This window comes from Barbatula barbatula, assembly GCF_947034865.1.
Source record: "Barbatula barbatula genome assembly, chromosome: 12".
In the NCBI taxonomy this organism is placed as follows: domain Eukaryota; kingdom Metazoa; phylum Chordata; class Actinopteri; order Cypriniformes; family Nemacheilidae; genus Barbatula; species Barbatula barbatula.
The window spans coordinates 13,211,202-13,238,086 of record NC_136775.1 but is presented as its reverse complement, the minus strand read 5'-3'; the positions used below and the strand labels follow the sequence as shown (position 1 = coordinate 13,238,086).

General features: G+C 36.7%; 1 protein-coding gene across 1 annotated transcript; it reads left to right on the top strand.

Moving 5' to 3' along the window:
• Positions 1–3,756: 3,756 nt before the first annotated feature.
• prkcg (protein kinase C, gamma) lies at positions 3,757–25,660 on the top strand (the record flags this gene model as incomplete). The annotated part of the gene is made up of 16 exons (XM_079468567.1): positions 3,757–3,980; positions 6,345–6,376; positions 8,050–8,132; positions 9,275–9,386; positions 11,526–11,654; positions 12,553–12,709; positions 12,856–13,057; positions 13,815–13,997; positions 16,750–16,923; positions 18,501–18,592; positions 22,039–22,101; positions 22,197–22,335; positions 23,374–23,454; positions 23,558–23,665; positions 23,854–23,994; positions 24,787–25,660. 16 exons carry the CDS (start codon positions 3,757–3,759, stop codon positions 24,946–24,948), a joined length of 2,082 nt encoding a protein of 693 aa, XP_079324693.1. The 3' UTR covers positions 24,949–25,660.
• Positions 25,661–26,885: the final 1,225 nt, after the last annotated feature.

The following is a 26,885-nucleotide window of genomic DNA, read 5'->3' as shown; positions in this document are numbered from 1 at the left end:
ATGCTGCAGGCAGCTCTCAAATCATTGCTGCGGCATGTGTCCGTTTCTTAAATTAAGATATAAAACATGCTGACCTACAAACACCCTCACTTTCAATGACATGCACATGCACACACACCTCCATAGATGTACCTGTCCGATGACACCGTTTTGCTCTCTAACAATCTTGCTAATTATAATTGTTAATTCATTTTCTCACAGTGTCCTCATCAAGAGACTAATAACCTACATTTTACATAATTAGACCTTCAACCTTTTACTCCCTCTCTCGTTCCCTCTCTCTTCCTCTCTCTCCCTCCCTTTACATCACCTCTCTCTCTTTCTCTCTAGATCTCTGGATGTTAGTGGGTTAGTGTTATGTCCTGTGCGCTGTTCTTTTCACCTGTGACTGTGGCTCGACCCCTCTCTCTTGTCCCTTCCTCTGGTCTTCTAATGTCGGTGTATGACGGCCATCTTGTGCACTTCTTTTCTCTCTCTCAGACGCTGTGACCTGGTTTCAGATGCAGCTGGTAGCGCTACAGATAGCCACCTGTGTGAAGAGGTTGGACGCTGAATAATGCTTTATTTGTTTACAAGTTTTTATGGTTTAACGTTCCCCGAAGTCTTATCAAAACGGCTCAAGTACCCCATCATCGACACTTTGTTTTACACATAAATGTTTATGAATGTTGGAGAAATGGTTATGTTTATGCCGAGTTCACATTGCCCAATTTTCAAAGTCGTTGCATCACTGTTCTTTTCACACTGCATGACTATCTGGGGTAGCATTCAGTTGCTGCAGTGTTCACATTAAATATTGGATTGGCGACAGGAGATTCACACTGCATGACTTTACAATAGGTCAGAATCGCCAACAACTGTCTAGTCCGCAAACAACGTTTCATAACCGAACGCACGCGAGAAGTAATACGTGATTTCTCGTGCAACATTGGAAGCCATGCTTGTTGATGTTGTGGTCTCCTACCCAAACCTAATTTTGCCGTGTTCTCATTGGCTGTAGGTCATTGCCGATGTATTTTTAAGTCAGAACTAATTTCATACAGATTGATAATAAAATAAAATAATATTATATATTTATATATTTATATTAACATAAATTAGATCAAATATAAATATTTTATATCTTCTTTTGTTTTCTGCAGAAGAAAGTCATTCATACAGGTGTAGCGAGCAAGGCGGGATGAGAGCTGTGAGGGAACGGTGTGAGGCCGGTGATGCGAGTGATAATGAGTGTCAGCTGCGTAGTTGCACCGGTCTCGCATCTCTCATGAAGGAGCTCTGGGAGCATAAAAGGAAAAGCGACAGGAGTGTACGACGAGAGAGGACCAGGCCTGGACTTTGTTATGTTTTATTGTGTTGATTTGAATTAAAAGTTTATTTTTTACGTTCGCCGGTTCCCGCCTCCTTCCCTCCTTACATTGAACCGTATTGCAACAGGTTTACGCTGACATGAAGGTGCATCATAAAACCTGCCAAATACTATCTGTATCCTGGTGACACCCTGTTATCTGATACGTTAAATTAATGAATCATGACACCTGACCGCAAATAGCATCTGCAACAGAACACGTTATTGCCTAAAGCTGATTCCAGGCCTTTTAGTCGTCACTATGTTTTTGGCCCATGCTGGACACACTGAGTTCCACCATGAGTGGAAACAACCCAGCAGTTGGTTGATATAACCCAGCAGTGTTCTGTCTAATATTTACCGAGCATGGGTCAAAAACAACCCAGCACTTTTAAGAGTTGCATAAATATTAGGCTAATTTATCCAATCAGATTACCAGCAACAGTACTAAGTAACAGTAGTCCTTTCCACTTCTGTTTTCTGTCACTGTATGAGTTGGTAGGAAAAGAATCATGTGAGCTTCCATCTTCTCTCCTATTGGCTGTCTCGTCTGAAAATTGCTCATCATTTGCATAAAGTTGAATGTTACACAACTTTGGTGCGGCTCTAGACACGCAAAGCCAACGGTTGCTGCTTTCCATTGAAATGAAGGGCATCACTTTGTCGCGGAGGGTTGCTTATAGTGTGAACAGGGCATGAGTTGAATCTAAAATAATAGATCATTGTTTTGATCTATAATCTATTAATGATCATTGTGTTCTATACAAAAACTATGTTTAAAATTTGCACATTTGGCATCTCTCCCTATAGAGCAGAAAAGGCTTGTTATTGTTATGAATAGGTTTTCTCATATTTTTTTATAGGTTTTACAAAGCATTTTTGAAAGTTTCATTTGGAATCTGGCAATCGGTTCTTTTTTCTGTCTCAGCATTTTTTCTCAACCTCGCTGTAGGCCCCTGTTCCTTCCACATGATTTTAATGGCTGCCAAACACCCATCTGTTGATCTGCTTTTATGAAGCGAGAATGTCATAGTAACAGAATGAAGCTGCTTATTGATCAATGATCCGATATCTTTGGATCTACATGCTTTTCTGAACCTGCAGAGCTGACCAAGGACGAGCAAGTTTGTGTCCAACATGTCCCTCTCCCCTGTCTAACTTTCTGTCCTCTTTCCCTCCCTTACTCTGTCTCTCTTTCAGTCTCTAGAGAGGGGTAACCCAGATTTCAAAAATGAATTGCTGCCTATTTCTCGTCAACTACTCCCTCCTCTCTCTCTCTCTCTCTCTCTTGCTCTCTCTCCCGTTCTCTCTCTATGTCTCACTTTACCTCTTCCCCTCTTTCTGTCGGTAAAAACAGAATAAATCTTGGAAAGTAAAAATCTCCTCTTTTCCTCACCCCCTCTGTTGGAGGAAGGAATATACATCCATTCACTACATGCTACTGCATCTTGATTTCCTGGAAAGCTGCTGTATCATCTTCACTCTTTCTGGGTTTCGATTCTTTTTTGCAGTCATAATTTCTCAGCAAGTAGATATTCTTTGCCGCGAGGTTGTCTTTTCACAAGTTAAGGATTGATCGTATAGAATACCAAGAGATTTGAAGAAGAGAGAGTTTGCTACAGGTGAGGAAGAGGAGCTGATTTCTGCCAAACTGTCAAATACACAGGTAGTTCTTATTTGTTTTTGTTTGTTTCTTCATTTGCTCCCTTAATCTCGTATCTTGTCATAGCTGTAAGATTAATCTTTTATGAACATCCTACATGATTTGTGTTTCATCTGCAACTCTATTCATCTCTTGTTTAATTAATGTGACAATAATTTTTTCATTTGCTGTTGTTTGTTGTGCGTGTGACAATTTATTTCATCTTGAATCGTTCTCTTTTATTAATATGTATCTGATTCTAATCCAACACTCTGCCCTCAGATCAGATATTCACAGATATAGTCTTATTTTGATTGTTTTAATCCGTTTTAGAAAGACAGATAGTAATAGAGTGGATGAGCTGGTGAATACCAGGTTAATATGCAGAATATCAATCGTGTGTGTGTTTTTGTATGTGTGTGTGTGTGTGTATGTGCATACGTGTGTGTGTGTGTCTGAAGTAGGGCAGAATGTACATTAATCGCTATTCGTTTTATAGTCCCAATGGAAGTTTCTCTTTGAGTGTGTATTAACCTCTCTTTCCCTCTCTGTTTCTTACCCTCCTCATGGGAATCTCTTCCTTTCGTTTCCTCAACATCACAAACTAAACTGCCATCGCTCCTTATTGAACTCATTCCACCGTGTCCCACGTCCCAAACTCCTGTGATTGATCTGTGTTTAATCAGGCTTTTCAACCTATTTTTTACACTCCCTGTGTTTATTCCTCCCAGTTGTCTTGTGTTTCCTGCTCTCTTCAGCTGGTAGCATGTCTACACCAGTCTCTCCATCCCTCTCCTCCCTGGCCCTGTCCTCCCCATCTCCCACCTCCTCGCCTCTCCCCTCTCCTCTTTCTCCTCCGCCAAGACTCCCGGTGTTCCAGAGGAAGGGAGCACTCAAACACAAGAGGGTTGTTGAAGTGAAGGACCACCAGTTCACTGCCCGATTCTTCAAGCAGCCCACATTCTGCAGCCACTGCACAGACTTCATCTGGTACATGTTTACCCCTCTGCTTACCACATCAGTATTTAACTGAACCCTTGATGTCATTTTGTCCATATTTTAACCTTAAGCCTGCAGTACGTTTATCTATCGATTTCATTTTAAAATGAGATGATTTATATTGTGATGCGTAAATTTAGTGCTGTACTGACCTGGTCCTGGCTACTATTGCTCTTGCGTGGAATTCAAATACATACATACAAATAATATGATTATCATTTATTATTGTATACCATATTATATCGATTATTTATGCAAAGTTGTTTTCAATATTTCTATAATCAATAATGTTATTGGTAAATAACATACAGCCATGAAAAAATAAGAATATTCAAAATTTTCATTTAATCAGCATTTCTAGATGTTTTGTGGTCATTTCAGGTCAGTGTCTGTTGAATTTCAACTAAATCAAACCTCAGGAGTGACATGAAGTCATCCAACGACAATGTGAAAGACTGACAGCATGACAAGACACATACAAATTACATAAAAACCTAAATACATACTGTTGTATAGCTTTAAAGTAGTTTCTTTGCAGTATTTGAGGTCTAAAAAATACACAGCATCTTTTATGTCATTTGACCTGTTTCTCAAGTTTAAATTTTCTGCAAATAGAAATTTTCATATTTTTATTTGAAATATTGTTAGTTGTTCACAGAATGAAACAAAAATGATCATTTTACCTAATTCCAAACCTATCAATAGTAAAGTTTGAATAACTAAAAAATAATTGCGATTTTTTTTTTGCAGCTGTTTGTTAAATTATTATATATTTTATAAATTTTTACTGTTTGCAATATTATATTTATTTCATTTCCTGACACCTTTCAAGACTTCTTCGGTGGTTTCCCGGATTATTTTAAAACAGGACTGGGCCAGGATATGTAAATTGTTTTTTTTTAAACATACTTCACAAAAACATTACTGGTAGGCATCTTGAGACAAAACAATTGCACTGATATATTTTAAGATATGTCAGTGCAAATTGTTTTAGATTAAGACACATCTAACATTTAAATTAGTTTTGGGACTAGGATAAAACCCTGTCTGGGAAACCGCCCCTTTATGTCTTGATGTATGACCTTAAATGTGCATAAATACAGCATAATTTGTTTAAGTTGCACTTCATTTTGAACACGTTACATTGCACAAGGCCTAACTGTAGATGTGTTTTATTCTAGAACTATGTTAATATTTACAATGAGCGCATGCACTCTAAAACATACGCACAGAAGTCGGGGGAGAGGAACGCTGTTCCAAACACGTGTTAGACGGCCAAGTTTGAAGCACGCTATGTAAAACTCATGCCTTGAGGGGCTTTTTAAATTATGCAGCCCCCTCTGCTTGAGATGCCATTTAACCACATGCTTCACAGAACACGCATGGAGCTTCGGCCAGCCATATGGCCAGTAGATCGCTCACTCCTATAGCTCCTCTTCATAAATGCGACTTGGATAGCTACTGATAGACGCGTCTGTTTCTCATTCTGTCTTTAGAATTCAAATCAATTCACTACCATTTCATTTCATTAAACTTTATTGTTCTTTTCAAGTACAGCATTGGCGTTTATGTGCATAATTAAGTCTATTATTATAGCAATAATAATAGTAATATACATGGCGTTAGGTTCAGACAGAGTCACATCTGAGTGTCATAAAGTAGTCAGAGTTCCATCTATATAAAACACTATTTCAGTTACATCAAGTTAAAAGTCAAGAAAACCAGACATGAATAATGTTTAACTATATAAATAAAATAATGCGTGAGAGAATATAGATAAGTTTTTCGATTACCTTTCATTATCTTTACCTGTCGACTCTTGAGCTTATGAACATCCATCAAAGATTATATGCTCACCACATACAGTATGAAGATGAATACTGTTATAAATGCAATTGCAGTTTCTTCAGGTTAATTCTTGTAGCCTCTTACTTTCTCTCTTTCCGCCCCAATATTTCTGAATATCCAATATGTTGATCACATCTCTTCAAACCCTTTGACTGCTCTGAAGGACACTCTTAAATAGAAATTCTCTCAAATGCATTTCAGAGCACATCATATCTAAAGAATTGGATGTCAAAGCTTCTCGTATGAGCACTTGTGGGGTTTATGCTAAGTTGTGTTTTGCATGGCAAAGTGATGAGGAGCGTAGAAACCTGTTATTATGGTACTGAAGAGCTCTTAAATTGCCCATCATAAGAGGATTTCTTGACATTACCTTATCTGCCCTCTGTCAAGATGGATATGCATTGTGCAGTTTTTTTATAAAGCCCCTCTCTTATGCACAAATCTCTAATATATCACATCATAGCAATATAAATAGATAGCATGATTAGTGTTTTGTATGTTTTACAGGGGAATTGGAAAGCAAGGATTCCAGTGTCAAGGTAATGGCTTTGAATTAGTCTGTCAGTTGTTGGTGATAGTCTTTGAAATGGAAATGTAATCTGTGATATGAAATGGCAATATACATAGAAAAAGGAGTGCTGTGCTTTGCTGCCAGTCAAATATTTAATCATAATAACCTGTGTTATAAATGCTTAATAAACACAATAATTCATATTTATTTGATTTTAAACTTTCAATTTCATGATGTAACAAATACAGTGAGATGAAGAGGAGGGATTATGTGATATAGCTGCAGGGTATTTTACGATTATATTTCATACTGAAATATCCTGAGTGATGTCAGTTTTCTTTGCTATGTTGGTGTCAAAAGAAGTTTCAGCTTACTAGTCATCAAAGTAAGATTGCCACAATCAAACACTTGTCAGTTTTATAGCCGTGATCATTTCAATTTCAATGCACAGTATAAATATAGCTTGAAAAGCATTTTGAGTCGACTTCTGTTGCTTGTCATTTTTTGGAAAGAAACATTTTTTGACTGAAATGCAATATAATATAAATACTGTAACTTTGTGTTCAGAGGTGTATAAAGACCTAACATAATTAATTTCTATCTACATACACCGAGGGTTTCGGAATTCGTCATGTTGTTTCTACAGTAGCCCTAAACAGACGATTTGTCGTAAATACATTATCTCATTCGGCAAAGAAGTGAAAACGTGACAACATATTAGTTCTGTCTCAGCCACCGTAGTGCTTCGAAATGGAGGGATAGAGTGAGCCGTTGGTTGCAATTCACAACCTCACCGCTAGATGCTGCTAAAATTCATAAACTGGACCTTTGAAATGAATAAATGGTTGTACTCAGTATTTGTATAAACAGTCTACCATGCACATATTGCATGCGCAAGCATTGCTTGTTGTCCTAAACACATGTATTTGTAAATTAATTTTAATGAAATTATAGCAACACTTTACAACAAAGTTCCATTTGTTAACAGTAAATTTCTAGTTATCATAAATTAACAATGTGCAAAATAGTTTTTCAGCATTTATTATTCTTTGTTAATAGTGAATGTCAATACAATTGTTCATGTTACAACATATGTAACAGTTAACAGATACAATATTTGGTTCTAAACGTGTTATAGTAAATGCTGAAGTTAACATTAAAGGGCCAGTTCACCCAAAAATGGAAATTCTGTCATGAATTACTCACTCTCATTGTTACAAATCTCTATCAATTTCTTTGCTTGTTTAACTTAGAGAGAGATATTTGGACGAAACAAACAGTTCTTGTCCACTATTGACTTCCATAGTAGGAAAAATGACTGTAGAAGAATGAAATTAGCTTTCCTACATTCTTCAAACATCTTTCATGTTCAACAGAACAAAAAAGTTACGAAGTAATTTTTCCTACTATAGTAATCAATGGGGTCCGATAACTATTTGGTTACAAGCATTCCTTCAAATATCTTTCTCCGTGTTCATCAGAACAAAGACATTTATACAGATTTGGAACAACTCATAGGTGAGGACATTGAGACAGAATTGCTATCTTTGGGTGAACTGTAGAAGTATTGTTCATTGTTAGTTTATGTCTGCAAATGCATTAACTAGTTGTTAACACACAACTTTATTGTAAAGTGTAACATGACATGTTTTCTGTGTAACACAATAGAATCACTTAAAATATGTTTTGTTTTTCTCTTAGTCTGCAGTTTTGTGGTGCACAAACGCTGTCATGAGTTTGTGACTTTTACCTGTCCTGGGGCCATCACTGCACCCAAAGCGGAGGTATGTAGCCTATGTATGTATGTGCTGTGTGTCTACAGATGTCTTTGTGCATGTGTACATTCATTCTTCTTCCATTAGCGTTCTTTCCACCCTCACATTTTTCTTTTCCTTGTACTGTATATTGATCTCATCTAGCCTTTCTAGCCACGTTTCACTCTCCTGTATCCTCCATTACCCATCCATCCCTGTTCTTCATTTTCTCACTTTTGCCTAGCAAGCCATTTATTTTTTGGCTGAGTAAGCCGTGCAGAAGTTGATCTCACGGTCACATGCCATCATTTCCTTTTTCACGACTATCCTTTTATTGCTTTCTCTTGTATTTCTCCCTTCTTTACCAGAGAAAGGCCATATAAGGGAAAAAGAGTATCACTTTTCTCTCTGGCTTTTTTATTCATGTGCTGATAAAACATGCAGGGAAAGTGGTGTGATGGTGTTACTCTGCTACAGACAGTCCCGTAGCACAGACTGCGAGAATAAGTGTGAAAGGGAAAAATGGGCTACTACGTCTACAGTATATTTCACTCTTTCTCTCTCTATTTCTTTTACATTTTTTATAAGCAGCTAAATAACACGAGGTAGAGGAATGAATGTGTGCAGCCGTGCATGGGTTACTAGGCCAAAGGAAATGCTGGCAAGTGAGGTCTATGTGACAGACAGAGAGGGAAAAGTGTGAAGAAAGATGAAGAAAAAGAGCAGCCAGCACGGAGAGAGAGAGGACGAGATAGAGCGAGGGCATTTAGCATGGATTCAGTTTTCACAGCTGAACTGAACTCGTATGTTCATCCACCATTCATCCTCAAAATAGCCTGAGCTAATTGGCTCAGAGTGAAAAAGTCACTTTGAAATGAAGCATTTTCTCTGGACCTTGAGAGAGAGAGTGAGAAAGCAAGGGGTGTGTTTATTATATGTGCGTATGCTCTATGTGTCTGTGCATAAAAACAAATCATTCTATTTAGAGAGTGCTTGTCTCATCATGTGCATTATTTAAATCTCATTCTCTTTCTACCTTTTCGAGGAATTGGACACTCATGGCTGGCTGTATTAAATATGAAATCTCATATTCTCATATCAAGTGCTATTGCTAACATACTAAGTGATTAAATAATTAAACCAGTACAATATTTCTCTTTCGCTCCATCTAGGATCTCAAGAGCAAACACAAGTTTAAAGTACAAACATACTCCAGTCCTACCTTCTGTGATCAGTGTGGCTCTCTACTCTACGGCCTCATACATCAGGGCATGAAATGTGCCAGTGAGTTCACTTCTACTGTAATTCTGCCAATCACAATGCAAGGACGTTTAAACATCTGCTTGCCTCACTACAAATCTTCGTGACATCCCTACCATCCATATCCAATCAGAAAAAATGTTGAGACCATTCCAAATTTTCATTTAATCAGAATTTATAAATGTATTGTGGTCATTCCAGTCCAGTATCTGTTGAATTTCAGCGAAACCAAACCTAAGGGGTGAATTTAAGTCATCCAATTGCAATGTGAAAGACTGACAACATGACAAGACACATAAAAACTGTGATTAAAAAGGAGGAGCAGGCGGAACTAAAGCACGTGCGGACACATTGCCATGAAAACACAGACATCAGTTTCACTTACCGTGTGCGGTTCATGTCCGGCATCTTTTAGGGCTGGGACCGCCGCTCCATCTATCAGTTTCAAACGATCTCCAAATCCAGCGTTATATCCATAATTTATATAACATTCTCAGACGGAATGGTGTGAACAAACAGACACAGCTGAACTTCACGAACGTAGTGCTCTCTCTCCTGCACACAAGTGAAAGTGACTTGTGCGCATGCTCCTTCTACCGCTCTCCTTGGTTGATACGTGTGCATGTTTTACCGGGCGAATTGTCAAATAAGGGACTAAGAAAAGTTGTTACGTAACGATTTTTCATGTTCGAAAAAAAACTTTCTGAAATCTGTACGAACACTGGGGGACCGTATCGAGCACAGAAATACTACGTCATACGTACAACTTGTTTTTTGACAAGTTGACCATGTCAAGCATGAGAAGACAGCACGTTTAACATTGTAAAGAAGTCAGAATGCATGAAACACCATTGCAGGGTCGCTTTAAATTAAGTTTTCTAAATACATGTAGCCTACAAATATTATTGTTGTGTTGCTTAAAAATAAATATTAACTGAATTTCAAGCTTTTTTTCCATACAATGTAAGTATATAGCTACAATGGCTATACATTTGTTTTACTGTACATTTATCCTTTAGCCAAAGCGACTTACGAATGATAGACCATTTAACATCTGATGGTCCACATCCAATTCGATTGTATGGAAGAAAGACAGTGCTGCTTAATATCATGACATACACCGAGTCATACAGGTTCCAATTTTTGCGGGAACAAATATTTAAAATAAAATTGCAAACTAAATAAATAAAATATAAAATAAACCGTCTTTCTGTAACCTTGTGTCTCCATAATTTGTGATTTTTATTTTCTGTCATCAGTCATTTTCTTCACTCACACTTTGTTTATGTCTGGGTTCTAAAAAGTATTAAAAAGTGCTTGTCAACTTTGTCAACATAGTATTTAATCATTTAAAGCATGTATTAAAGCAGTCTATGTTATCATATACACAGTCTATGTTTATTTTTTATGTTTCAGCATAGTTCTTATGATTATGTTTCTTACATTGTACGGATGTATGTATGTGTGTATAGTTTGTGTATTTGTGTGTATAGCTTTCACTGTTTTGGGATTCATTTTGGACAGCAAAGAAAGAATTTCATTGCTCAGGGAAACCTGTTTCCTAACTGGGAATATGACAATGAACACTTTAAATCCACTTTGAATCCTTAAAAAGAACTGTGTTTTTTTCCACTTCATGAATACAGCTAATTTGGACATCCAAGGTTTTGGAAGGACAACAACAATATAATTGTATCACTTCATCTCATCAGCAATATAATTGTATCATCTTATTCACACCTCTACAATATTAATTCCTACATAATCTGCATACCATAATCATCAAGACGACTGTTATAAATCAACACAGAGTTTATGTAATTATCTGTAATGGTATCAGTGAAGAGTGGTGATGTTTTATATCAGGATTATAATGGATATATCCTACTGAATTAATTCTCTTATTACTGTAACTCCGCTTTAATCCATGTCATAACAACCATGTCATCAAATGTAATTTGCATGAAATGCTGCACTCCCAGAACATAATAAAGCAAACTGTGATGGCTGACAGCATGTTGTTTCAGCCTGCTGTGTCATAAAGAACAACGTGCCGCTATGACTCTTCACATGAATCTCTCTTGGACAGGCAGGAGATTAAAAGTTTATATCTGTTTTATCTATAAACCCAACTCTCTTCCTCTTTTTTTGTGTGTGTGAAAGGTTGTGACATGAATGTACACAAGCGCTGTGAGAACAGCGTCCCCAGCCTCTGCGGACAGGACCACACTGAGAAAAGAGGCCGCATTCGCCTGACCGTGCGTGGTGAGAAAGAGGACCTTATTGTTACTGGTGAGCATGACGGCAGGACTGAAAGCTGTTGAACTGTATTAGACTTTACAAATAAATATCCAGAGGAAGAACCTCATTGAGAGAGGTAGAAAAATTTGAGGTAGAGCGGCGCTGCACAGTTAATGGAAATGTGTGTATACAGCATCATCAGTTCATGAGGATAAGGCTAATTATAAACACACAAGCTGCTGTATTACAATGCATTAGCTGCACTGTGTCAACCTAACCGAGCATGTGGCCCTCAGATCAGCGCCACTGTAGAGAGATTAATGAGCAGTGAGAAGACTACTAATGCCGTACCTAGAACGTGAACGTTTCCGATGCAGCACTGTTGTTTTAATGAGAACCAGCTGCAGGATTTACAGACAAGTTAATTTAAAGACCCCATTAAATCAAAATGAGGGTTTTGTGGCTTTTCGTGGATGTGTTAGAGGCCCTCTACATGCTAGCCGACTGAAAAATATTGACAAAATGTACTTTTAATAAGAAATTCTAAATTAAAATGTATTCTCTACTGCAGGGAAAAATGTAAATGGTATTTGTTTTGCGCTTCACATTTTTGTTCAATCACATGATCTAGAAAGAGAAAGAGATTTTTCCTTATAAAACAAATTCCATCATCATTTCTTTAACCTAGTGTGGTACAAAACCTGTATGTGACTCTTTCTTCTGGGGAGCCCAAAAGAAGATACTTTGAGAGGTTTGAAATTACATAAGGGTGAGCAAATGATGAAAGAATTGTAATCTCGGGGTGATATGCCTTTAACATATACTGTACGTAAACACCTCAATGCAAGCTTTTATTTGATCTGATGCACAGTAACAGTAACATTTTTTTGACTCACATGCAAATATAACCCACAAATGCCTAATTTTCAATATGTAATTTATGTTTTAGTACACGAAGCACATAATCTGATCCCCATGGACCCTAATGGCCTGTCAGACCCTTATGTGAAGCTCAAACTCATCCCCGATCCAAAGAGCCAGAGCAAACAGAAAACCAAAACAATCCGCTCTACGCTGGACCCTATCTGGAACGAGACCTTCACTTTGTGAGTGTCTATGTGTGTATGGTAGTGCTTTTGTGTAAACTATAGATGTAACCAGGAAAAATATTGAGGGGTGCTTACACATGCAATAGGCAGTTTTATGGAGACTGCTGTTTGCGTTGTATGCAGTGTTTGTTTCTTCTGTGTAGTTCTGTGCGGGGGAGGCAGTGGGACAGGCGTTTGTCTGTGGAAGTCTGGGACTGGGATCGGACCTCACGGAATGACTTCATGGGCGCTTTGTCATTCGGCGTCAGTGAAATATTCAGACGTTCTGTCAGTGGCTGGTTTAAACTTCTCAACCAGGATGAGGGAGAGTATTATAACATCCCTGTCCCTGACCCAGACCTGCAGGTACTTGCTCTTATACCATGACTACATTTACCCTTATTGCACTTCAATGTGCAAACTACTTGCTTTTTTGTTTATCTTAATTTTTTTATTGGTTTTGAAATGCCTGGGCTAGTAACTGATAGTTTCCTTTAGTGTCAGTCAATCCATGAACTGTATCACCATTGTGCCCTAGAGTAGGACACTTAAAGGGATACTTCACCCAGAGTTGTTCCAAACCTGTATAAATGTTTTTGTTCTGATGAACGATTGTTCTGAGAAAGATATCTGGAAGAATGCTTATAACCAAACAAATTTTGTCCCACATTGAAATCTTTTTTTTGTTTTTTTAAAGACAAAAGAAGACATTTTGAAGAATGTAGGACAGCAATTATTTTTATGGTAGTTAATGGTGGCCAAGAACTGTCTGGTTATAAGCATTCTTCCTAATATCTTTCTTTTGTGTTAATCAGAAAAGAGAAATGTATACAGTTTTGGAACAACTCGAAAGTGAGTAGATGATGACATATTGTGAAGTATCCCTTTAAGCTCAGGTTGCTCTAGGTGGATTGTGTATGTAATAAGTAAAACAAAATGATAAAAGTGTAAAGAAAGTGACACATGATAGCACACTGTAAAACATTGTCTGTCAAACTGCTCAAAGCCTTTTTCAATTACAGAAGTACAGGTATTACGTTACTTTCATAACACTTCCACAGGAGGGCAGTGTAGGTTTGTCTAGTCTCTCTCTCTCATTCCACATTTATCTCCATGTCTGTAGGTGCCAGAAGAAGTTCTGGATCCCTCCATTCCTCCTGTTACTGCTAGCCTGACTGCACCTGTGACTGCTGTGACCCTGTCTGCTCTGAGCCCGACTCCCATTGTACCGCACACAGGCAAAGGCCTAATCGGACTTCACAATTTTAACTTCCTCATGGTTCTGGGAAAAGGGAGTTTTGGAAAGGTACTATAAAAATATAATGCATTGACAACAATATGTTCACAGCTTTTGCATTTAGCTTTTGAAAAAAATCGTTTTGAACCAATTTTGGTCATTTAGAACACAAATATTTGTTCCTTAAAGGACCAGTTAGTCAAATCTAGCGGCATCTAGCACCGAGGTTGCGAATTGCAACCAACGGCTCTCTGCAACCCTTAATTTCAAGGCACTACAGAGGCTGACAAAACATGGGAATTAAATGCACGGGACCTGTGTTGTTTGTAGATAGAAATAGGTAATTCTAAGGTAATAAAAACATAACATTTCATTATGTAGGGTCTTTATAACCGTACACATCTCAAGACATAATTATGTATATTATATAGCATTTCTGCTAATAGATCCTCTAAAAGATTACACGTCATTTAAGGAAACGTTCTAAAGTAAAGACTTGTAATGAGCATTGGAAAAAATGTAATAGTTTTTTGTAACTTTGGCCTGAAGCTATGCCTATACCTTAATCTACTGTAAATTAAATCGATATTGAAAATGAAAAGCAACATTCCAAAGGCAAAACGTTCAAAAAATTCTTCACCCAAATTTGACAATTCTGTCAATTTACACACCCGCATGCCATCCCAGCTTTATATGCGTTCCCTTCTTCAGTTGATCCCAAGCAAATCATTTTATGTTAAAATTCCATCATGGTATTTTCTAATATGCGATCCAAAATTATAAATCTCCAAAAAGCCCATTCATCCATCATTAAGATAATCCAATTGACTTGAGTGGGTTAATAAATGGGTTCTAATGCGAAATGATACGTTTGTGAGAGAAAACTATTGGTATTACGAACGTCTTAAACGACCAATACGTTGCTGACAATACGCTGTACGCATGTAAACATAAAGAGCAGTGCGTGTTTTGTGTCATGTTTTGTATAAAACAACCCGCATATGACAACTTCGCACGAAACATGTTTGATGAATATGCTTGTAAGAAGAAAACATGACAATATGTTAATATTAAGAGAAATACAAAATTATGTAAATGAATGTAAATATTAATATTTGGGTGAATTATTCCTTTAAATACTCCTTCTTTTGTAAGTTACTTTGGATGAAAGCATCTGAATAAATGTAAATGCATTTACTCTATTGTTCTATCATGATATGGCAGTAGCACCAGAGATTTGCCAGAGTTTCTCTTTATGTTTAAACAGGCTTCTAAATAAGCTCTATAGTGGACCCAGTCATTATGTCTTAAATTAAAAAGCTGGCTTTCTCAGACATCAGCAGACAAGCAGTATCTACATATTCCTTCTCTATGGATGCATAGTGGAGTAACAAGGTTAAAGTGTCCTTGAACAGAACCTTTGTTTCAGTCATTCGTGGGCTGCCAGTCATTTTGGCAAAAAAGCTAAACAAAAGCTTTTCTGGTCCCAGCTGCAAAAGTACAGGCTGATTTCCCCGTCCCTGCTGTAATGCAGATTTGTACACGCATGTAAAATCATCTAAGGTCCAGCGGATCGCATACCTCATTTACCTTGAAACCTGGAGCTGTGTAGATACATGGCAATACTGTTATGTGATAAATAAAAGCTTGATTTGTAATACTCTATGTGTAAGAAGCAAGCTGTGGGGCCCGAGCAGCTGTATGATGGGGCAGGCGTGGGAATATTATGAGGCAAATTGATCAAACAAAGCATTATTCCTCTGTCTGTGCTGAGCGGAATATTAAACACGGTTGTCATCTGTCAGTGCACTGCAGAGCACACGAGTGAAGGCCTGAGCTGTTTGATCCCTCAGGAAAAATGACACGAGAGCGTGGGCACTTTTCGTTTAGTATTTGTTTGGGTGTTGCAGAAGAATGTTTGTTTGCCTCTGTGGGCACACCTGTGTCATTTCACAATGTTTGGAAGTGTAGATTTTGTGTGTTCCTTTGAACGTGTGCTTCTGTGTGAGTGCTGGTGCGCATATGCATGTGCGCGGTTATTTGGTTATATAAGAGGCCCGGGGTATGCTCAGTAGACAGCACATCCTCTGGGGCGCAGAGCCGTGCTAAAGAAAGGATAAAAACGAGGGACGAGATTAAAGAGCGGAGCAGAGAGAGAGACCTGGGACCCAGAGATAGAAAAATGACAGAGCCGGAGAAAAAAGGAAGATGTGAAGAGAGAGCAGCTCGCGTGAGGAAGAAGCTAATCTACATGAAAGGAAAGTCATTTATATTTCAGTTTCATTTTCTGGTTTTTTTTATTGCACTATTTTTGCTCTTTAACATGAAATGAAAATTTTCGCTCCAAAATCATAAGAAAAAAGTCATTATTTTTCTACACAAAGAAAATAAAGCCTACAGTTTGGACTATTAAAGGGATAGTTCGCCCCAAAATTTTAATTCTGTCATCATTTATTCACCCTCATGTTGTTCAGATTATAGATATTTAGAGAAGAAGATATTTAGAGTAATGTGTTTTTTGTGTCCATACAGTAGAAGTCAATGGAGGCCAATGTTGTTTGGTTACCAACATTCTTGAGAATATCTTATTTTGTGTTCCGCACAATGCATGCGTGTGTGTGCGCGTGCACTCAGGTTGTTTGATTTGAGATTACAGTATGTTCCACTGGTTAAAGTCTATCCATGTTAAACCAGCGTCAAATGATGTTTCCTTTTCTCGTTTTGTGTTTGTCTAATCGAGTCTCTGCTGGATGAATGTGAACAGAATAGAATGAACTGTTAATTATTAACGTTCAGGAAGTGTTTCCTCATCTTCACGCAGGTGTTATTGGCAGAGGAGAGGGGAAGTGAACGTCTGTTTGCGGTGAAGGTGTTGAAGAAAGACGTGCTGTTTCAGGATGAGGATACAGAGAGCGCTATGGTGGAAAGGAGAGTGCTGGGCCTCACGGGACGTCCTCACTTCTTGACCTCTCTCTACTGCGCCTTTCAGACTGAGGTTAATGTGTGTGTGTGTTTGTGAAGTCTATGGGAGTCTCAGGTCATGAAATATACAGTATATAAGCATTGAAATGTCACTTTTGCTGTTTGGGTTGGGAAGATCTTCACTTTTAGGTTATTAAACCGACCACTTGTTTTAAGAGGTTTAAACATTGTAAAAGTATCACAGTAAATATGTATTTTACCTCATTAAATTGTTGTACACTTTGGCTTTGATAGCGCTAAAAGATGAGATGTATTAATTGGCTTTGTGCCCTTAACAAGATCATTAGCAGTCCGGAGTGGAAATGGAATAATGGGTACCTTGCTTTTTAAATTTTGAGTTTATACAGTATAATGTCAACACGACCAATAGGTGGACAAAATAATGGAACAGTTTGTCAGTATTATATCACAATGGAGCATCTTCTCCCCTTAATAGCTTTAGCTCTTTTTGAAATACTGCTATTCTTTGTGTCCTGGCAAACTGGAGCTACATCAGTGATCCATGGCATTGGTCCGCTGCTCTTCAAACGTAAAGGCGTTAGGATGTTCATAATAAAAGACAATTTGTTCGTCATTTATTTTTTTCACCTTGTCATAATAAATCGTTTCTGAAACTGATGTCTAATCTGCATTTCAATCAGTAGCTATTTGGAGAGCCGTTTTCAGAACTCCGTAGTTGCCTCATTCGGCTTTGAAAAATGACTTTCCCCGGTGCTAATTGTGAGACCTCTTTTAACAGACACACACTGCAAAGTGGCAATCAGCCTAATGAAATACACTGGCAGCTGTAGTTTTCAAAGAGAGAAAGAGCAGTGGCGTGTGTGTGTGTGTGTGTGTGTGTGTAAGTCTGGCCTTAATGGCTTTTTAAAGGTTTAAATTACTCATGTCAAATCACTTGATTCTTTTTCTCCTGTGAATTTATAACAGACACTCAGTGTGTATGTGTGTTTGGAAAGGTGTACGGTATGTCTCATATCAGGTACCTGAGTTAGTTACTACAGCAATAAGAATGTGTGTTACATCAGTCATCAGATGCTCAGTGGAAGAATGCAGGTATTTTTAATGATGAGACGTTTAAATCTTTTTAACAGCAGATGCTCTTTTCTGATGCCTCTCAAGTAAATGATGGCTGTACTTTGCTGTGTTAATGACTGTATGATTATCACAATACTGATGTGCAGCTTTCTACAAGGTCCATTGTGCCATCACAAGGGTTTAAATAAGTGTGTTTAATTGTGAACTAAGAGCTTTATTAGTAGTTCCAGACAGACCCTTCTGCTTTTTCGCATATTTTTTTGCCGACTTTGATTGAAAATCTGTATGTTTTAAGCATGTTAAAATTAATTAAAGTTTTAGCTGAACAATTGTAGTTATACAACAAGAATTATATTATAAAGCGCGTTTGCAAATATGAAGCAGCGATCATAGATTTTTATTGTACATTTGCTTTTACTTCTAATATACAGATCCATACTTGTGATGTAAGAATCCAAGTTATTGACACAAATATGTAATTTGTTACATATTTCATGTTCACCTGGGGTTTGTATTATAAATTTCTGCTCTGATATTATATATTCTATGTTGCAGGATCGTCTGTATTATGTTATGGAGTATGTGAACGGCGGTGATCTCATGTTTCATATCCAAATTGTCGGGAAGTTTAAAGAACCACATGCAGCGTAAGTTCTACACTTAAAAAATCATTTCAGTTTTGTATTTTGTTTATTACCTTGCTTCCCTAGACGGTTTCATCAGACGCACGCACCTGACCCGATTTAACTTCAGGTCTGTGTTTGGTTATAATAAAACAATTAAATGTTTTATTTATATTAGTATTCTTTTTTATTTCTATTTTATTGTCGATTAGATTAGATTAGATTAGATTAGATTAGATTAGATTAGATTAGATTAGATTAGATTAGATTAGATTAGATTAGATTAGATTAGATTAGATTCAACTTTATTGATATTACACATATACAAGTACAGTGTAACGAAATGTAGTTTAGATCTAACCAGAAGTGCAATTAGCAAGTGCAGGATATACAGTTAGAATAAATATAAATAAATACAATATGGAGAAAATATTATACAGTGGGCATGGACTATGAAAAGAAGATGGGTTAATGCAGTTAATAAGGTTACAGTGCAATAGATGAGTAGATGCAGTTAATAGAGTTACAGTGCAGTCGATTAGTTAATGCAGTTAATAAGGTTACAGTGCAATAGATGAGTAGATTAGTAGATGCAGTTAATAGAGTTACAGTGCAGTAGGTTAGTTAATGCAGTTAATAAGGTTACAGTGCAATAGATGAGTAGATGAGTAGATGCAGTTAATAGAGTTACAGTGCAGTAGGTTAGTTAATGCAGTTATTGAAGTTACAGTGCAATAGATGAGTAGATGCAGTTAATAGAGTTACAGTGCAGTAGGTTAGTTAATGCAGTTATTGAAGTTACAGTGCAATAGATGAGTAGATGCAGTTAATAGAGTTACAGTGCAGTAGGTTAGTTAATGCAGTTATTGAAGTTACAGTGCAATAGATGAGTAGATGAGTAGATGCAGTTAATAGAGTTACAGTGCAGTAGATTAGTTAATGCAGTTATTGAAGTTACAGTGCAATAGATGAGTATATGCAGTTAATAGAGTTACAGTGCAGTAGGTTAGTTAATGCAGTTATTGAAGTTACAGTGCAATAGATGAGTATATGCAGTTAATAGAGTTACAGTGCAGTAGGTTAGTTAATGCAGTTATTGAAGTTACAGTGCAATAGATGAGTATATGCAGTTAATAGAGTTACAGTGCAGTAGGTTAGTTAATGCAGTTATTTAAGTTACAGTGCAATAGATGACTAGATGAGTAGATGCAGTTAATAGAGTTACAGTGCAGTAGATTAGTTAATGCAGTTATTGAAGTTACAGTGCAATAGATGAGTATATGCAGTTAATAGAGTTACAGTGCAGTAGATTAGTTAATGCAGTTATTTAAGTTACAGTGCAATAGATGACTAGATGAGTAGATGCAGTTAATAGAGTTACAGTGCAGTAGGTTAGTTAATGCAGTTATTGAAGTTACAGTGCAATAGATGAGTAGATGCAGTTAATAGAGTTACAGTGCAGTAGATGAGTAGATGAGTAGATGTAGTTAATAGAGTTACAGTGCAGTAGGTTAGTTAATGCAGTTATTTAAGTTACAGTGCAATAGATGACTAGATGAGTAGATGCAGTTGATAGAGTTACAGTGCAGTAGGTTAGTTAATGCAGTTATTGAAGTTACAGTGCAATAGATGAGTATATGCAGTTAATAGAGTTACAGTGCAGTAGATTAGTTAATGCAGTTATTTAAGTTACAGTGCAATAGATGACTAGATGAGTAGATGCAGTTAATAGAGTTACAGTGCAGTAGATTAGTTAATGCAGTTATTGAAGTTACAGTGCAATAGATGAGTAGATGAGTAGATGCAGTTAATAGAGTTACAGTGCAGTAGATTAGTTAATGCAGTTATTGAAGTTACAGTGCAATAGATGAGTAGATGAGTAGATGCAGTTAATAGAGTTACAGTGCAGTAGATTAGTTAATGCAGTTATTGAAGTTACAGTGCAATAGATGAGTATATGCAGTTAATAGAGTTACAGTGCAGTAGATTAGTTAATGCATTTATTGAAGTTACAGTGCAATAGATGAGTAGATGAGTAGATGTAGTTAATAGAGTTACAGTGCAGTAGATTAGTTAATGCAGTTATTGAAGTTACAGTGCAATAGATGAGTAGATGAGTAGATGCAGTTAATAGAGTTACAGTGCAGTAGATTAGTTAATGCAGTTAATAAGGTTACAGTGCAATAGATGAATAGATGAGTAGATGCAGTTAATAGAGTTACAGTGCAGTAGATTAGTTAATGCAGTTATTGAAGTTACAGTGCAATAGATGACTAGATGAGTAGATGTAGTTAATAGAGTTACAGTGCAGTAGATTAGTTAATGCAGTTATTGAAGTTACAGTGCAATAGATGAGTAGATGAGTAGATGCAGTTAATAGAGTTACAGTGCAGTAGGTTAGTTAATGCAGTTATTTAAGTTACAGTGCAATAGATGAGTATATGCAGTTAATAGAGTTACAGTGCAGTAGGTTAGTTAATGCAGTTATTGAAGTTACAGTGCAATAGATGAGTAGATGAGTAGATGCAGTTAATAGAGTTACAGTGCAGTAGATTAGTTAATGCAGTTATTGAAGTTACAGTGCAATAGATGAGTAGATGAGTAGATGCAGTTAATAGAGTTACAGTGCAGTAGATTAGTTAATGCAGTTATTGAAGTTACAGTGCAATAGATGAGTAGATGCAGTTAATAGAGTTACAGTGCAGTAGGTTAGTTAATGCAGTTATTGAAGTTACAGTGCAATAGATGAGTAGATGAGTAGATGCAGTTAATAGAGTTACAGTGCAGTAGATTAGTTAATGCAGTTATTGAAGTTACAGTGCAATAGATGAGTATATGCAGTTAATAGAGTTACAGTGCAGTAGGTTAGTTAATGCAGTTATTGAAGTTACAGTGCAATAGATGAGTATATGCAGTTAATAGAGTTACAGTGCAGTAGATTAGTTAATGCAGTTATTAGTGCAGTAGATTAGTTAATGCAGTTATTGAAGTTACAGTGCAATAGATGAGTAGATGCAGTTAATAGAGTTACAGTGCAGTAGGTTAGTTAATGCAGTTATTGAAGTTACAGTGCAATAGATGAGTAGATGCAGTTAATAGAGTTACAGTGCAGTAGGTTAGTTAATGCAGTTATTGAAGTTACAGTGCAATAGATGACTAGATGAGTAGATGCAGTTAATAGAGTTACAGTGCAGTAGGTTAGTTAATGCAGTTATTGAAGTTACAGTGCAATAGATGAGTAGATGAGTAGTACTATTAATTGCACTAAATCTACTCAACAGTTATTGATTCTTTGCGGAGGTCTACCGAAAGTTAAGTTTGGGCCACATAACGTTTATTTGTCATTGCCGGTGAAAGCGTCTATTTTTCAGCTTCTTCTGAAATCATTTGTTCAGCATCGTTTTCTCAAACTTCCCTGCAGTGGAGAAATGTGTGTCTATGGAGTTAATGGGGGATTTTGGTGTTGGCAGGTTCTATGCTGCTGAGATAGCTATGGGTCTTTTCTTCCTACACAACCAAGGCATTATATACAGGTAAAAGACACAGATGAGTACTTTATAAAAGCCATATTTTCCACACTGTAAATATATTATTTTGCTCTTGTTCTCTCTCTCTCTGTGATCTGAAGAGATCTAAAGCTGGATAATGTGTTGCTGGACAGTGAAGGGCACATAAAGATAGCAGACTTTGGTATGTGTAGAGAGGGCTTGATGGAGGGCGACACTACTCGGACCTTCTGTGGCACACCCGATTACATCGCACCCGAGGTCTCTCTCAGTTTCAGTTTTCTATTTGCAAACAAATTTAACCAGCACATCATTACAATGATATATACAGTAACACTATATACACACATACATTATAATGAGTTAAGATGACACTATGTATGCTATATATATCAAGTGATTTGACATGACGATATATATACAAAATTATTGACACAAAGGTGAAACGGATAATACGACTACAGTAAGTTTGGTAATTATGCAGTGTTTGCCAGTCACCTCTCTCTTTCTCTCTCCATCTTTTTTCTACCTCTTATTCTTATCGTGACCTTGGCTCTGTGTTTACATTTAACCAGCAAATGTGCACAGTCAGCATACATCTATGTTTGTACATCTACGAGTCTTTGTGTGTGATTACATTTAGGCTCACTGTGGTGTTTACTACGTGTCTACATGATGGAAATCTGGTCTGACTGATGTATGTACTAAACTGTCTGTCAATGCATGTGTTTTGTGTGTGTGTGGGTTTTGTGTGTGTCTGCCAGAGGCCAGCGTGCGTCAGTACTCTATTAACCCAGCAGTTAAACCGGCTCACATTGATCACGTTATGTAAAAAAAAAGACAAATGTCATCGATCTTTGTGTCGCTGTCATTTTGAAAAGATGCAATATGCGTCCCTACAGGCAAGGAAATTAATCTCTCTTACTCGCTGACACACACACACCTGACACAGAAACACTCACATATTTATTGTGTAATTATCATAAATATGATTCTCTTGTGTTTATGTGCACATTATTTGGCTCTATTTTAAGGCCTCAGGGCACATTAGAGCGTTCTGTGAAATAAAATGATTTCCATCCATGAAATGAAAGATAACAATAATCATGAAATTTAACATCTATGAAATAAATAAAATTTTGTAGCTGGCATTTTAAACATCTTAAACATTTCTTATATGTTGTGTGTATGAGGTCATTAAAATTCAGGACCTGAAAGATCAAAATAAATGCTCATTTTTGTGCTCATGTACATTTTTATCAGAACCTATACGCATTTTTAACCCTTTTTTATTTTCAGATTGTGGCATACCAGCCGTATGGTAAGGCAGTAGACTGGTGGTCATATGGAGTCTTGCTGTATGAGATGCTGGCTGGTCAGGTAATTTTTCATCCTCTCTTTCCATGATCCATTAATTCTGTCCTTTTCTCAATTGATCTTTATTCCCAGCACCTGACCCTCTGTCTCACTCTCTTTTGATCAGCCTCCTTTTGATGGCATAGATGAGGAGGAGCTGTTTCAGTCCATCATGGAACAGAGCATTTCATATCCTAAGAGTCTCTCTCGGGAGGCCGTGGCCATCTGCAAAGGGGTAATCTACTTCATGTTCTTTCATCTCTGTCATCCACATGTTTAGCACACAGGGCAATCTACTGTATCTCATCTGTAATACTAACATTACCTGCAAATAATGATACTTCAATTAGATAATAAGAATTTAACGAAATTAATGCAAGGAGAAGAGATTACAAATATTTCTTTCCGTCCTGAATTCACTAGCTCCTGACCAAGAACCCTGTAAAGCGTTTGGGTGGTGGAGAGGATGCAGAGAGAGAGATACGGGAACATCCATTTTTCCGTTGGATAGACTGGGACAGACTGGAGAGACTGGAGATTCAGCCTCCATTTAAACCCAGAAGTGTCAGTATAATCTATTGTGTGTGTGGGGACCAAATGTTCCCACAAAGATATGAAAAGGCTACTTTGCAAGATGTAAACACCGGTCTAGAAGCACTTCAAGTTTCTGTTCTTTTGTGGTTGTATTTTCTTCAAACATTGGTAGGAAGATTGTCTGGAGCAGTGTTGATCCAGTTTTAATTAACTTCACATGAAGGGGTCTATACCTGTAATTTTTTATCTTGGGGGGGGATTTTTAGAGGATAACTAAATTATGTTTACAAAAATACAGAAAGGTCTTTGTGGTGGTTAAGTTTAGGTGAAGGTTAAGGGTTAGGGGACTATATACATTTTTTACAGTATAAAAATCATTATATGTTTGAAAATTTCTCTAAATTCTTTCTGCGGCTGTATAATGACACATTAAAATTTACTTGTAAAAAATACTTTTATTTAATGCCTAAATACACATAAGGCAAGTTTATTTATTTAGCACATTTTATACACAATGGTTATTCAAAGTGCTTTACATAAAATAATAAAAATAATAATCTAAAATAGTCACAACAATAAAACACGGAATTTAAAAACCTTTAAGATTATAAAAAATAAAAATAATACATGTATGAACACAACAGGACATGTCATTATTATTAATAGGAGAACAAAACTGTTTCTAGGGGGACATTCATTCATATGTCTTACACATTCCTTATTGGAATAATATTGGAAAAATGTTGTGCAGTGTCACATAATTAACTTCATGTTTATAAACAAACACAGTATATCTAATTGGTTTTCTTTTTATTCTCACAGGGAGGACGAAAAGGAGAGAACTTTGATAAGTTTTTTACATCTGCCCCCTCTGCCCTCACGCCCTCTGATCCAGATGTACTGGCAGCCATAAGTCAAGAGGAATTCCAAGGCTTCTCCTACACAAACCTGGACTTCCCCTCCTCACCCCTAACAGCTGTCTGAGAACACCCATATCAACCAGCACCCATCATCTTCTGACTTTCCTGCTCCTTGTCATAATCTAAACTACAGTGACCAAAAACGAATAAATTGTGTAGTTGAGCTTTAGCTTGCTCTGAGTAGGATTAAGCCTCAGTTAGACCAGACATCATCTTCTAAAACATCTTAAAAGGCGGGTGTCCGAAGTCGGGAGGAGTACCAAAACAACCTAGCAGTCAATCAAGGACGTACACAGGACTGACATTAGATGAACCGAGCGCTGACGAAAGGGAAAGATGGGGCTAGGGGTGTGTTTGTTTTGGTGATTTGAACATCAACAACGGCTAAGAGAAATCAAACACCCCGCCTTTAATGTGACTCATAAAAAAATTAAGATTATTTATATTATCTAGCCTATCCACTCTGAGGGTAACACCCTGAACTAGTTAAGAGTCGTAAATTCATGCCTTTATCTGATTGGACAGTAGAATCTCATTGGATTTCCCATTGGATGCTAGTAGGTCCATGACCTAATTATCACTGACTGTATAATAGACACTAAAACATGTGGATCATAATCTTCGTTTTAAAGTCACCTTTAGCTGTTTATTTCCTTTTAAGTAATGCAAATGAACAAATGAGGTCCTGCTTGTCTTACATGAGATCCAGTTTACGCTAGTTTGGTTTATTTAGCCAAGCAAATGAAGAAAGGAGAATAAACATGAATAATCTTTTCAGCCTCTGGCAACTTGTACATAAACTTACTCTATGATTTAGGACTTACATGAGAGCTACAAGAAAACGAATGCTTTGGCATGTAAACGTTAGATTATATATCTCTGCAGATGCAATATTAATTAGTATTTGACAAATATGAATGTTTGGGATAGTGCTCCCTTATTATTGAAAGAAATAACAGAATGAAACATGCATATTTAGATATTTATGATGAATTTATATCCATATGAATTACTGTATGTGCCGCCAATCATAATTTAACATTAAGACATTAATAAGAAAAACATGATAAAAATGAATATTTAAAAACTAAAAAATAAGCATTAAGTAAAAATGTCAAATGTTACAATAACCTCAGCTGTTATTAACCAAATATTTATTATTAGTGGACAGTCATTTATTGATGTCGAGTACTTAAGCTTTTTTATGGTCGAGTACTACAGCTGGTTTAAGTATAATCCTTTAGATTCTGCAGTCTCAGAAATGCACTTGTCTTACATAATTACAATCATGACGCCTGACCTGGAAAGACCTGGATGTGCTGTGCCAAAACTGTCCATCTAATATAACCTGAAAGTTGCACTGACAACAGAAATCCTGCAAACTGAAAGCAGAAACATTTCTAGAAGCGGTGGAAAGATGTGGCGATGAGGAATAGAGATATGTGTGAAGACAGAGATGAATAGAGATATAATGGAACTAAGGGAAGAGTTAAGTATGTAAAGTTAATCCTGAAAATGAGCATGATTTAAAATCTACACTGCAAAAAATAATTTTCTTAATCAGCGTTTTAAGTATGTCAGTTAGCATGTTATTCATTTATTGTGTAATTTAAGATATATAAATGATATATTAGTTATTTATGTCTAAATACCTTACATAATTTTGGTTCTTGCGTATATTTATTTAGACATTTGTACTTGGAAATCTGATAATACTGAAAATACTCAATAAAACAAATATTTTTTGCAATGAAGAGGAATACCATTAGTTTTATGTTACAATAATGATTAGATATTACTTCACCTATGTTTATATATATATATATATATTGCTCTCAAATGGGAAAACTTTAATTGATATACATATACTGTATATATATACTGTGTATATATATATATATATATACAGCATATGTATATCAATTAAAGTTTTCCCATTTGAGAGCAATGGGTAGTCATGTACCATCATCTCTGGCGTGTGTATCAAGGTAAAATTGACTG